The following is a 14,888-nucleotide window of genomic DNA, read 5'->3' on the forward strand; positions in this document are numbered from 1 at the left end:
ATGCCTTGTGGGGAAACCAACTATAAATTATGGAACTGAAATGGTCAGATGCTGTAAATGTTCTATGTATGCAACAAGGCTGGGGTTGGCTAGAGCACTGTGGGAGGAGAGGTAGAGAGAGAACCTCGATTATATAGCATATTCATGTTGATAATATATATAATCAAACAGCATGCTCTCAGCCAGGTCTTGAGCCCACATGTATTTTCGAAAGACAAATTGTAGTGAATTTTTTAAAATTAAGAAATTATTATTTTTCTTGAAATTTAGACATTACAGGAGAAACTGTCCAGAAGAACACAGCAAAACTACAACTTGGAATGCAGTAATACAAACCTGGCCAGAGTTAACAAAATTATAGATTGCCCTACAGGAAAAGAACAGGTACTTCTTCATTATTGCCATATCCCGTTCCCAAGCACATGACAAAACAGCTATTCAATAGATGTCTGACAATATAACTTTACTATAGATATTTAAAAGCAACTACCCACATTTAAATTGCTCAAAACAAAGAAGCAGTTGGATAATCTTGCTACCATCAGTGGGCAGTGGCCCACAGGAGACAGCTATGGTGTAGCAGTAAGGCACAGGCTTACGTTTATAGGCTTAGTCTCTGTGTTTGCTCTGCCTTTCATAGTTATATGACCTAATTTACCCCTTCAGAGGCTCACTTCCCTCCCCCATAAGGTGGGTGATTGTAATGAGCGCTGATGTTTTCTAATGCAAACCCAATAACACTTTAAATCACATACCCCACTAGGTGGATCTCCCAAGGCTGATGTCACAGTTACTCATTCTCAAGTGCAGACGTGTAATAGCATGAGACAAAAGCTTCAGACTGAATGTGGTTGCATAACATGATAAAGAGAACAGGCAGGACTATGCTTTAGGTGAAAGTAACGGGAGTCAAGGATCCTCCACCTTCAGGTTTCCAACCAAAATGGTGATCCCATTAGCAGAACCATGAGTGGAATTCGAACTCAAGAAGCTATATAGTAACCCAGAAATGCAGCCCAGCAAAACCTCAAAGAAGGGAATTATGTGGAAACACTAGGAAAAGCATGATTTCAAAGTGCATTTCCTTCCTCGTGCTGCTTTTCTCATGACCTGTAGGTGGAGAGGGAGGAGAGGCAGACCTCTCAGGATACCAGAACTTCAAGATGCTACCAACTATTGATACTTTCCTGAACAAAAGCTACAGAGGAGAAGGGCCCTGGGGCCTATCAGAAGACAGGTTCAGCAAGGAGGCAAACAGGAACCCTCTCCACCATTCTGAAGGGAAAGTAAATTTCCAGTCTCTCAGAGCGCTATCCCACAAGAAGAAGACTGCAGAGGAAACTTGGGTTTCTATCAACATGACTTCCTTTCTAGAATTCTGATCTTCAGAATCATCACCTCATTTGTCACTTACGTTTAACTTCATGGCTACACGCTGGTTACAAAAATCCTCTGCAGTCCTCCCTGAAGCAATAAAGCATGACAATAACACTGCTTTAACTCTATCATGAGAAACTTGGGCTTCCTTGGAATTTGAGATCCTGCTTTTTTTTCATCATTTTTTTTATTAATTACAGACACTGACCAATCTTTTCTTTTCTAGCTTCTTTAGGTGAATTTAGGTGGCTATCCTGTCTTAAAGTCTTCTCCCCAGCATAATATTACATTTGGTATGGATAATATAATAATATGTGGACAGCTCAGCTAGAGCTATTTATCTAAAAATAGAATCTGACACTTATTCTACTCAGGCAATTTGACTACAGATTCCTACTTTTGGTACTTATTTAAATTTTGCCCCCATTTTTAATTATTTGAGGAGTATTATCTGATTCTAGGGCACTGTGAAGGTGACCTGGGTCATCTTTTGAATTCCCAAAATTAAAACATTAAAGTCACCAGTAACAATAAAAAACTACATCTTCTGGAAATTTTTATTTTTTCTTTTTATAATAATTTATACAAGCTTACAGATTTTCTCTCCTGAATCTCATTCACACTTCGCTTTAATCCCCCTTTTTACCTTAGGTTTAAAAAATGTCTAAAACGCTGCAGTACACTGGATTTAATTCCTAACTTTCAAGGCCTAAATTGGAGTCAAAAGGAATAAAGACTGATATTTTAGGCAAAGAGATGTTTAATAGCACATTTCAGGTAATTAAACCATGGGATGTAGTTAGGAATGTTCTAAACAGCACACTAGGAAAACAGTTTTAATATTTCCTGTGTAAGTAGGAAACAGGGAGCAGATGAGTATTTCATGTCACGGGTCATGGTCATGAGTGTTCCTCCTGGGAGGAGGGGAGCTATTTAATGACTTTTCAAGCTAAAAAGGCTCTTAGATATCCTTTAAAATAGTACCACTGTTTTGCAAAGAAAGACGCTGAGGCCCATTTCCAGTGCTGGCACAGTGAAAAGAAAAGTCAACTAGGAAAAACAAACTTGAATTCAAACCCAGAATTTACTTCTCACTAGTCTCGTGAACTTGAGAAGCCCCAGGCTTGCTATACCTCAGCATCCTTATGTGAGAACTGGAGATACTAACTTCAGAATCCCTTTTCCTTTGAGGCTTGCTGTAAAGGTAAGTTTCAAGGAGTCGGTGTGTCATTTACTCATTTATTTAACAGTGATCAAAGAACTGCAGTGACACAGGCAAGATGTTAGTGCTGAGAATCTAGCAATGAACATGTCACGGTCCGATCCTTAGGAGCTCACGTGCTGGTCAGGAAGATGAGGCACATAAACATATATAATGTGGCTCAGGTTTTGGACACCATTAAACACTGGAAAGACTCAACAATAAGCAAAAGGAAGCGACCATCATTATAATTAAAATTAGCGTGGACAGTTTCTAGGCCTCATAAATGTATTCTAAAGGCATTAATGAATCAAATAATTATCCTTTGTTTCAAGGTCACAAGGTATGAAGTGATGGGACTTGAACAGGTTGGTTGTTCTCAACCTTGGCTGCATATCAGAATCTCCTTGGAGGTTCAAAACAAACAAACAAGCAAAACCGATAACTGATGTCTGGGCCCCAGAAGAGATACAAGAAATCAGATTTTCTGGTTGTGTGGCATTAGCACATTATAAAATCTCCCAGGTGATTTCATTTTCAGCTAGGCTGAGAACCACTGGCCTGTATAATATCTAAGCTCTAACGTTTCGTGATTTGACTACTGATTTATTTGTCCCATGTCATTCTTTTCTAGGAAAGTAGGTTTGGTCTTAGACCTTAGGGTTTCTCTAATGACCTCTGAAAAGTCATTAAGAAAAGGCTGTACACACTTAAATTCCAGTGAAGAGGCATTAACAGAAGTATGATTAGAAGCAGGGAGTCTGGGGGTGTATAAGTACCACAAACTAATCAAATGACTAACAACAGGTGGACAAATAAGGAGGACATTACAAAGTTTGTCTTGTCAAAGGCACTTAATTATGCAAAAACCACTGAACTTGGCCCAAACTCATGTACGAAATCCACCTAGGTGCCACACATATAAAAGCCATATTCAGAATATATTCACAACTAAACTAGGTCAAGTATCTTTAGAATTTTGTTAGACATGAAAATATTTTGTTTCAATTTTAAAGGACTAGAAAAACTATTAAGGTTTTCTACTTTCCTCAATATTTTTCTCTGCCTAAAACACATTTGCTTATTGGATTACCCTTGCAAGGTAGTAGCCATAAATCAATGGAGGAGGAGAAGTTCCCTAAAGAGTTCACAGTAAGGTAGATAGCCTTACACAGAGGGGTATTTAGGATCTTCATCATATTGTAAAACTATTAACCAATAAATAATAATACCATTATTATTTATATTATAAATAAATTTATATAAATATATTTATATAAATTTATATAAATAAATTTATATTATAATACCAATAAATAATACCATTACCCAATTTTTCACCTTAGCATTCCGCAGTGTTTTGTAGTTTGGGAATGATAAGTATTATCTGACGCACACCAACCCTGCTTCTCCCCTAGTTATCCTCCATCTCAGCAAAGGCACCACTCACTATTGAATTATTTAGGCAGGATTCATCCAGGCACCTTATGCTCTCTTGACCCATACCTGCCTATTATCAGGCTCAGGTCATTCTACCTCCATCTACTCTTTTCACATCCATGACCACTGCCATAATGTTTTGTGTTAACATCACCTATACCTAGACTAGTGGTTCTCAAACTTTTGGCTCTCAGGACACTTTTACAGTCCTAAAAATTACTGAATACCCCAAAGAGCTTTTGTTTATGGGCCTATATCTTTCAATATTTACCATGTTTAGAAATTACAAGAAATTTTTTCAAATATTTATTAAAAATAACAATAAGCCCATCAAATGTTAATATAAATAGATGGTTTAATGAAACCTAACTATATTTTCCAAAACAAACAAAATGAGTGAACAAACAGTTTATGTGTTTTCCAATGTCTTTAATGTCTGCCTTAATACAAATCAGCTGGGTTCTCAAATCTGTCTCTGCATTTAATCTCTTGTGAGATGTTGTGGCTTTAGTGTCTAAAGATAACCTGGCCTTACACGGATACATGGCTTAAAAGGGAGGAAAATTTTAATAGCCTTTTCAGATGATTGTGGATATATCTTCTAGTCTCTGGAAAATTCCATTGGACACTTGTGACAGAATGAGTGAAAAAAGATGAATAATTAGCATTATTAGGAAATATCATTATGAAAATAGTTTTAATCTTGTGGACCCACTGAAAGGTCTCCAAGGAGCTTCCAGGGCCTGCGTACCACACTTTGAGAACTGCTGGCCCAGACTGCTGCCCCGGCCTCCTTATGATTCCTTAGCTTCCACTCTGGCTCCCCTACAATCCACTCTCCTCTCCAAAGCCAGAGTGTGCATTTAAATATGCAAGTCACATTATATCATCACCTACTTCTGACTCTCTTTGGACCCTAGATTAAAGTATGCAATCTCTCTGAGGGTCTCCAAGGCCCTGCACAACTCAGCCCTGCCAAGCTTTCCAACATCACCTGGACCCCTTGCTCCCGTCACTCCAGTTACACTTCAACTTCTTCAAAAGCACCGAACTCCCTCTCACCTCAGTCTAATGCAAGCTATTCTCCTCTGCCTTGAACGTTCTTCTATCCTTTTCTGCCTGCCTCACCCTTCAGAACTCAGCCTACATGATTATTCCTCAGAGAGATGCTTCCTGAACAAATGCTAGAGATAGTATTTTCATTTTACAGATCAGCAAACTGAGGCTCAAAGTATTAAGAAACTTGCCTAATGTTCTCACAAATAATATCTCCAGAATTTGGATTCAGATCCCACACCAACGTCCATGAACTTAATCACTCTGCTACACAGTCGCTTAAACAGTAACTGTAAAAAAATTTTTAAATTAAAAAAAAATTTTTTTTTGTAAAGGCTAAATCTTACAGGGCTCTCCTGACCTTGTTATTAACCTCTTTACTTTTGAAAACATCTGAAGCAGTTGTTTATGTTTATAGTCAAGAAAGTCTTCCCCTCTGGACCCCAGTCTCCCAGTGGGTCCTTAGGTGTCCCAGGTGGCACCCCTGACATCTCCGAGGCTCCCGCATGCAGAGAGGGACATCCCAGCCAGGAGCCTGGGAACAGCACGTGACGACACAGCCACAGGACTGCTTCTGCAGCACCGGCCTGCAGACCTCCAGCAGCCTTCCCACTTCACTCCTCCTCACTAGAGATCCTCCCTGGGGGCTCCAGATCATACCCAGAGCAAAGTAACATGACCCGCCACATTTCCTTGAACTCTTCATCGGATTCCCCCCAACCGGAGGGTCCCAGCTTCAAATCACATTGAGTTCTTCAGATTCAGCCTCCTTAGCTCGAGGTGGTGGGAGATAAAGAAAGATGATCCGCAGGGTGCGGGCTGGGGTTTCTGAAACAGTTTAGCCACTTCCTGACTCCATAAACCTGAACAAGTCTGTCTGCTACTTTGAAGCTTAGTTCTCTTATTTCAAAGATGGGGCTAACTATGTCAGTAGATCGCTATGAAGAATAAAAGGGGCAGAAGTTGTGAAGAAACTCCGTAAACCCTGAAGTTATACAGTCAAGGAAGTTATCGTTAAAAGTTATTATCATATATGATTAATTTAGAGACATTTTGCATCTAAGGCCCCTCCCTCTCACAGATGCTTAGAAAGTGGCCTCAGAACCAGAGTCCTTTATTTTTTTTTAACTTTTTATCTTTTTAATTAATTTTTATTGGAGTATAGTTGCTGTACAATGTTGTGTTAGTTTCTGCTGTACAGCAAAGTGAATCAGCTCTACATATTCATATTAATATATCCCCTCTTTTTTGGATTTCCTTCCCATTTAGGTCACCACAGAGTACTGAGTAGAGTTCTCTGGGTTTTACAGTAGGTTCTCATTAGTTATCTGTTTTATATATATTAGCGTATACATGTCAATCCCAATCTCCCAATTCACCACACCACCACCCGGCCCCAGTATCCATACGTCATTCTCTAGGTCTGTGTCTCTATGTCTGTCAGAGCCCTTTAGATGTGCTGCATTTCTCTTTGGACAACAAGTAAAGCTCTGTAGCTTGATGGGTAGGCCATCAGATAGAATCCAAAATGTAGTATATTAACTTGGTCTCCTATGTATAATGAGACTGTTTATGAGAGTTCTCATAAAATCTATAATAACTCTAGAAAGAAGTCATACCGAATATACATTATGACAAAGTACTCAAGAAAGAGACAAGAAAAGACTAATTACTATTAACAAATTTTTCACACCAAATCAACACTGTAATATCTATGTAAAACTATGCTCTCAACTAGACTAAAAGCAGTAGTTTTTGACTAGTAAGCCCAGTACTTTCTTTAAAATATAATTATATGAGACAAAGCTTTAGTTTCTAAAGATCTTCTAAAATATTCCTATTGCTTCCTCAAATACAGACTGTCTCATTTCCTGCAAATTGTTTTTCTAAGTCTGTTCAAGAATATCAACTTCACTAAAACTTTAAAGACTTAATCCTGAGTTACGGCTTGATGAGACCTCTGTGGGATGAAAGAAATCAAGAGATCACAGTACCTGCTATTTTAAAACGATCTTACAATGGAAACATCATTTGTTGATGAGAATGCACTGCTGTAGAGAAAACAGGATTAAAAAAACACATACAGGGCTTCCCTGGTGGCGCAGTGGTTGGGAGTCCGCCTCCCGATGCAGGGGACGCAGCTTCGTGCCCCGGTCCGGGAGGATCCCGCATGCCGCGGAGCGGCTGGGCCCGTGAGCCGGGCCGCTGGGCCTGCGCGTCCGGAGCCTGTGCTCCGCAACGGAAGAGGCCGCAGCGGTGAGAGGCCCACGTACCACAAAAAAAAAAAAAAAAAAAAAAAAAAAAAAAAAAAAAAAAAAAACACATACAAAATATCAGTTTAAACCCTAGGGTGGGTTTCTAAAGAGAAAAGCCTGGGTTTTTTTTAACAAGACATTAAGCCAAATATCATTTAATTAGGCTGATTTTGTAGTTCAGATATGAGTCATACTTTTAAAGGAGAAAATACAATAAGACTACTTGCTATAAATGTAAAGTATCACCTGTCATGTGAATGTATGCTTGATCTATATATTGACCAGAATTATTTCAGTTTATAAAAATCTAATTTATATGCCATAAATTACATGATTAAGCATTTCTCCTTTTTTTGTCAGTTTTCTTCTTGAAGTTTCTATTTTCTGTGATGCTTCCTTCATCAACATCAAAGGACATATTTGATAGTAAAATTTGGAAAGAGTATGCTATTAGATACTATACATCTACCAAAACAAGTCAGAAAAATACTAAAATATTTTGAGTAACCTCAATTTTTATAACACAGACAAGGACTCAGAAACAAGCAGAAACAGGGACTCAGAAAAAAGACAAATGAAAATCAACAAAATTTAGTAAAATTATAATCACTTCTTTGATTTATTTTATCCAGTTGGTATAAATATACCACATCATTCTTTAAGAGGGAGGTAATATAAAACCAAAAACTTAAGTTATGAAAAACATCTAATGTTTTTTAGGTGAGGAATTTTCCTGATTACTTCTGATTTTTTAATGCTCTGGTTTGAGGGAAGGAATTAAATTATATAGAAAAATAATAAAATCACAAAATCACTTAAAATACACAGATTTAGGCTTAACTAACTACTCTGTACTTTCCAGAGAGGCTCTCATTTGAAAACTCAGAGTGATACGAATGACCTCCAAGGTTCCTGGCTGCTCCAACATTCAAAGATTCTATAAACACCTTTCCCTTCCTGATGATGAATGCTATCCATTACCTGCAGCAACTCCTGAGTCAAAACATAAATAATTCTGGAGTCAGTCATTTGTACAGATGTTTCTATTCAAAAGTAAAACAAATATTGGAAATAAGTAAGCCATGTAATTCACATGGATGTGCTAATAGCTTAGATATGGCAAATTAAGTGGTATCAACATTTAAGCAAGTATTCCAGCACATCTGGCTCATACAGGTATTTCTCACATAAATAATTACTCAAGAAATAATGACCATAGGAATGCTCCTTTCTTTATTAGAAAGTCCACAAACAGAACTGTTCTAAAGGCTTTTTTATGGTTCAGTGCCCTCGGCCAACGTGCCAGTTCAAGGTCTCCAACATTTCATTTCCAAAGAGCTACAGCCCGCACAGTGCCTAAGGGGCTAACTATTCCTGCACTGTCTGTACGTCTTCACTGTTGGATTTACTTTTATAATGCAGGCTGCTATAGGATGGTCACTTTATTTTTTTTAATTTATTTTATTCAAGTAGAGTTGATTTACAATGTTGTGTTAATTTCTGCTGTACAGCAAGGTGATTGTTATACACACATTATATATTTTTTTCATATTCTTTTCCATTATTCAGTATCACAGGATATTGAAAATAGTTCCCTGTGCGATACAGTAGGACCTTGTTGTTTATCCATCCTATGTATAATAGTTTGCATAGGATGGTCATTTTAGAATCCCAATTGCCTATGTCTCCTTCTACCCGTTACCTCCTCTATGAGACCGTATTCCTGTTCTAATTACAAAATAATAATGATAACAAACCTTAACGGTAAAAATAAATAATGCACAAAATTATTTCCATTCTTTGACAGAGGGCATCCAGTTCATCATACCACTTTTTTCTGTGTTGTGTTGTGAAGTGCACAGGCAAGAAGAATCAACTGGATCAAGTTCTAGCCCCAATCTTTCCACAATCTAGCTGTGCAATCTTGTATAAACCACCAACTTGCTATGGCTCAAGGATTTCTTATCTTAGGAAGGATTCTGCCTTCACAATCCCCGTGTAAGCCATCACTGTGCTCCAGAGAGGGCATTCACAAAGCATCTGAGGTGCCCTGTGGTCCTGGAACTGCACAACGGGAGGTCTTACCCTGCCAATTCTCACATTTTCATAATGCAATATCATGATTTTGAAATCTGAGACCTTTACTGTGTAATTTCAGTATTCCCTCTGTGTTTATGAGGTTTCAACATGATACGTATCAGAACTTGGTGAGTTAAGACAAGGATTAAGAGACAATGTGTCAGCCCTGAAATCAGAAATACAACCGTGGCCTTTCCCATCCAATACCTGACTTAGCTTCACTGTTTCAGGCTCTCTCCCCTGGAAAGTCTGGTCCATGGAACTTGTGTCTCGTCAGAAATTCAGAGTGGAAATTCTTTATCAGGACAAGTTATTCCACTTTACCATTTGTGACTCAGTTTGTAGTTCACAGAATATAGCTTAGAAGGGCTAGTGAGTTCAAGGATAACTCAAATATTAAGTGAACATAACATCAAAGCGCTTGTAAAACAGATTTGCTCAGATAGTTTTTTTCCTTTTGGTGTTTAGCAACTTTCTCCCAATCCAGCTAAAGAATCCTCTCTGGAATTGAGATGTGGAAGGTGCTGTATCTTTCTACATAGACTCATCCCATACTACATGAATCATAGTCACTGACAGCAAATCAACAGGTTAATTGTTTGGCTTTGTTAGTAACAATAACAGGACACTATCATCTTCCCCAAAAGCTTTGCTGCATCCTATGCTCCCATTCTTCTCAGCTAAGCTTCATAACAAACTGAAGTCTACGGTGGACAGAAACACGTGTGCTGCCTTTGCACTGGGTATGTCTTAACAGGTCCTGTCACCTCTCTGCCAGATTATTACTGTGACACTTAAGCTAAAGGAATTCACCAGTCATGATCTCTTTGCCGAAATGTACGCGGAGTAGATGAAAAAGAGGGAAAGATTAAATGAACTTTGAAAAGAACAATAAACTCAGCAATTCCCTCAAATTCTCTATTTTCTAATGAGATGCTAAGGAAAAGGTCACAGGAAGCAATTTCCTTATGCAAAAGTAAGCCATGCAAATCACTCATCTCCAAATCAACTTCAACAAAGATCAGTCAAGTTTATCTTATCCATTCACAAAAACAATCTACCTATCATCTTGATGACCTTGTTTGTAACTGAGGAGGCTGAGTAGAATCTATTCACAAACGTTATTATCCCAACTAGAGTGCAAGAATGTACTTCAGAGACTGAGATATAAGAGTCACATGGAATTCAGAGCCTTGAAGTCCCTTGCAGACCACATAAGCCCTGAGAGAAAATGGCCCCCAAATGATCCTTGCACAACAATACAAGAGATTTGACTTCCCCCTAATATGAATTATTTACTGTGCAGAGATAACTCTAGTATTTTGCATACATCTTCCCTTTATAAAATGAACAGGCCATATTAATTGAATATAAAAGAATCGGCTTTACTAGCTCCTGCCTTCAGATCATAATTATTTTTGTTTACTCCTGAAATTTACTATTTCATCAACATCACGGATTAAGAAAATGAGCCCACTAGGGAGTGAATAACGTCATGAAAACTCAATGGAAAAATGAGATGAGATGGCTTTTTCATTAAGGCTTAATCCCAAATTTCTAAACTAATTCTGAGCCCCACTTGTCCAGACTTTCCAAGTGTTTTCTTCACCCAATGACCCTAGCCCATATGCTTCATTCCTGGAACCCAGGAGAACATCACAGTCAGAGTTGCAAAGATGCTAACCTAAACTAGTCAACTGATCACAGAGCAAGCTTTCTCTCGAGACAGTATTTCCTTTCAGTTGTCCACAGTAAGGGTAGATCATCTGCAGATTGCAAATGACCCTGTGGGCCACACCCAGAGGATCAATAAAGTCTGATGGAAGCACAGACCTTGGAAATTCTGCTTTCATTCTCTCCAGGTAGCCTGGCTTAAAATGGGAATAATCACTCTGAAATTTTGAGGTATCCAACGTCCCTTTGTAAACAGAGACACATCAAAGACCAACCATTTGAATTTAGGGCCAAAGAAGAGAATCAGCTTCAGAAAGGCCAGGCCTAGAAGATCTCGGATAAGTCTAAAGTTTTCTTTGCACTCCCTGAGACCAAACTGCAGATACTACGTTGTTCCCGTAATGTCCCAAGAGTAAGTGTGAGTGTGCAAAGGATGGAAGGAATAGGACAGAAAAGTTAATGAGCAGAGCCATTGGAAACAATGAGAGCAATGGGAGGAAGAGAATAGGAAAAGGAGGTCTGTGTAAAAGGAAGTGAAAGGGCATGGGTAAAAATGGGGAGGTGAGAAATTGATCAGAATGTGAGAGAGACTGGACTTGATGTGTTGCTAGAGAAAGATTTAGAAAAAGAGTAAATTTAAGTTGATCTGGTGTCTACTAAGTGTCTATTATGTGTTAAGAATTGTGCTAAGTGTTATGAGAGATATAGGGAGGAAGGTTTATTTATATTTAGGTCCTCAGTAGGCAGATTAAACACTGGCTAGCTGGATGGATGGATGGACGGATAAAGGGATGGATGAGAAAGAGAGAGTGAGGGAGAATGAAGTGGTCACTGCCCTCAAGGACTCTACAAGCTCTATGGGACCAGGAGCATCGATATATGTAACTCTCATCCTAGTCAAACCGTGGTTTCATCAAGGTATAAAGTGTTTTCCTGAATATGGGACAAGACGCTATTAACTAACAGAGAGCGACTGAAAGATGTCTGAACATTTTTGGAGAACGGGGGCCAGAATGGAAGAGGGGGATCCTGGTTCTCTATCGTGGATGCCCCCTGTGCTTTTCAGAAGGGGAGGGGGGTGTCAGCCTCTAGAGAGCCCACCGTCTGTACCTCTACTGACCTGGTCTCCGCCTCACTGGCCTCTTGCGGCCGCTGCAGAAGCGCACTTTGCTGAATACCCCGAGGACGTGCCTCTCGCACAGGGAGCGCCCGTCTTTGCTGGGGCTGGAACGGCGCTTGGAGGCCGACACCCGGTCGCTGTTGGACTCCCTCGCCTGTCGCTTCTGCCGGATCAAGGAGCTGGCTATCGCTGCAGCCATAGCTGCTCAGCGCGGGCCCCAGGCCCCGGGTTCCACTGCGCCCTCGGGATCACGCTCCGCCGGGGCGAGGGCAGGACCTCGGCGGCCTGGAGGGACAGGGCAGGCGCGTGGAGGCAGTGCTAATATTTGAGAAGGCCGCAGTACCGAAACCCCGGCGCCCACAACGTTAGTCAGAGTCTGGGCAGTGGCGACAAAATGTGTGAAAATCCAGATGTAAACTTCCCCAACCGCTGGCGGTGGGGGCGGGGCGGTCCCAGGCCTTCCTGTTAACTAGACTCTTGCACCCCAAACTTGCACCCCAAGGCGATCCGCGTCCAAGGGGCAGTGGGGAGTTTGGTCACACTGCGTTCGGAGTACCAAGTGGAAAGGGAAGAAGGATGTCCAAAACAACAAGCCGTGCCCCTGTTGGAGAGGCGCAAGCGTTGTAAGGTGTCCAAAGTATATCTACACATATATACATACAAAACCCGTTTACAAAGCAGTCTGGACCGAGGCGGGTAGCGTGCCCCCGGTAGAAAATACTAAAAAGTGAATAAAACGTTCCTTTAGAAAACAAGCCACCAACCGCAAGAGAGGAGAGGAAGGCAGCAATTTAACTCCCTGCGGCCCGCAGTTCTGGAGATTAGGAGGTCCGTCCCGGCTGGGTGAGGTCTACGGAATGCATCGCACCGGCTGCGGTTCTCCAGGGGCCCGCCGCCCGAGTTCTGGAATTCCGAGAGGCGCGAAGTGGGAGCAGTTAGCTGGAGTCGGGGTAGGGGCGCCAGGCGGGGGCAGCTGTTTCCAGCTGCGGCGAGCGCGACTCCCCGCCAGCAGCGCTGCAAGGAGAGCGGGAGGCGCGGGAGGCGAGGGAGGAGGGAGGGAAGGAGGGACGGGGAAAGAGGAAGGAAGGGAGGGAGGGAGATCCTCGAGGGCCAGGCACCCCTCCGGGAGAAACCCGCGAGAGGCGAGCGCCGCGGGTACGCGGGGTCCCGAGAGCAGGTGCTCTTTCTCTTTCCTCTTTCTTTCTGGCACAAGACGGGCACAGTTGGTGATTATTTAGGGAATCCTAAATCTGGAATGACTCAGTAGTTTAAATAAGCCCCCTCAAAAGGCAGCGATGCCGAAGGTCTCCTCTCCAGCTCGGCGCCCACACGCCTTTAACTGGAGCTCCCCGCCATGGTCCGCCCGGGGCCGCCGCACCGAGCAGCTCTCCGCACAGGCTCAGAGGGAGCGAGGGAAGGAGGGGGCGCCCTAGCGAGCTCGGGATCAGGTCATCGCCGCGCTGCCCGGGGCCCCCAGGCTCGCGCGGCCCGGCAGTCGGCGGCTCACAGGCATCAGATCAGATGGGGATTACCCGCCGGACGCGAGGCCGATCACTCAGTCCCGCGCGGCCCATCCCGGCCGAAGAAGGAAGGGACCCGCGCGCTGCGAACACCCGCGCGGCGGCTCGGGTGGGGCGGGGGCTGGCTGCGGGCGACGTCGGCTCCAGGCGGCTGCGGCTCCGCTTCGGAGCTACCCACCATGGTCTGGCGCCCGGGGCGCAAGAGGGGCCCCCTAGGCGGCCGCGTGTGGGGGTCGGGAGGTGGCTGCGTGTACCACTGGGGCCCTCGGGGCCCGACGCAGACTCTGAGTCCGGGGCCAGGAAGCAGGTGCGGGCTGCCGCCAACTCGGCCAACCTGCTGCGCGGGTGGCAGCTCGGAGCCGCGGGCTAGCGGGGTGCCCCCCGCCGCCTCCTCCCCAGGCCCCAGAGGGGGCGCTCAGGGCTGAGTCCCATTCGGGGGCTAAGGCTCCAAGCGAGCCGAGCCGCACCGGCTCCTGGACGCCGCCGCCGCCGCCTAGCCGGCTCGCTGGGTTGGAGCGCTTAGCTCCACAGGAAACTCCAGGCGGGGACGACCGCCACCGAGACGGAGGGTGGGACGAAGAGCAGGCGGCCGCCGGTGTACCTTTGGCACTGCTCGCCCACTCGCTGAGAGCTTGGGAGCGCCCAGGTGGGGCCAGCCTGGGGGCCAGGCTCCCGGAGCGCAAGGAATAGCAGAGAGCTCGGGTCCTCCTCCCCTCCCTCGCGCCCTCTGTTCCCAGACTCTTCCCCCTCCCTCCCGTCACCCCTCTCCCCCTTCTCCGCCTTCTGTCTTTCCCCTTTTCTCCTCTCTACGCAATCCTACGTGATTGAGGTTTGTATGAGAAATTCTCAGAGGCAGAACGAAGGAACTGCAGCTCCGGTCGGCTCTGTCCCATCCCTCCCCCAAGAGAAAACACTAGCGGCCCGTTAAAGGATCCCGGGTACACAGAGAGGGGCTAGGGGTGAGGCGCCCACAAAGCAATCTGCCGTCTCTCCAATAAGCTGAAGCACAAAGAATTCTCTTTTTAGAAAAAGGAAGGCAGCAGACACTGGAGAAAGTAACAATGCCTGTTGGGTCCACCTTCAGCACATTTTGGAACAGGAAAAAGTGTCTCCATATTTGAGGAACCCAGATTTCTGGTTTCTATCAGGAAACGTGCAAAACAGGC

General features: G+C 43.3%; 1 protein-coding gene across 3 annotated transcripts in view; it reads right to left on the reverse strand.

The window, feature by feature from the left end:
- Window positions 1-14,888, reverse strand: part of FGF12 (fibroblast growth factor 12) — a 575,717-nt gene that overhangs the window by 235,449 nt on the left and 325,380 nt on the right. Inside the window, exon 1 of one of the 3 annotated variants that reach the window (XM_065875997.1) lies at window positions 12,203-12,401. The exons of the other annotated variants lie outside the window; for them this stretch is intronic. Within the exon in view, the coding sequence (XP_065732069.1) occupies window positions 12,203-12,401 (199 nt within the window). Of the gene's footprint in view, window positions 1-12,202; window positions 12,402-14,888 lie in introns of those variants that run through there. 3 annotated transcript variants of the gene reach the window in all.

This window comes from Phocoena phocoena, chromosome 4 (assembly GCF_963924675.1).
Source record: "Phocoena phocoena chromosome 4, mPhoPho1.1, whole genome shotgun sequence".
Classification (NCBI taxonomy): Eukaryota; Metazoa; Chordata; class Mammalia; order Artiodactyla; family Phocoenidae; genus Phocoena; species Phocoena phocoena.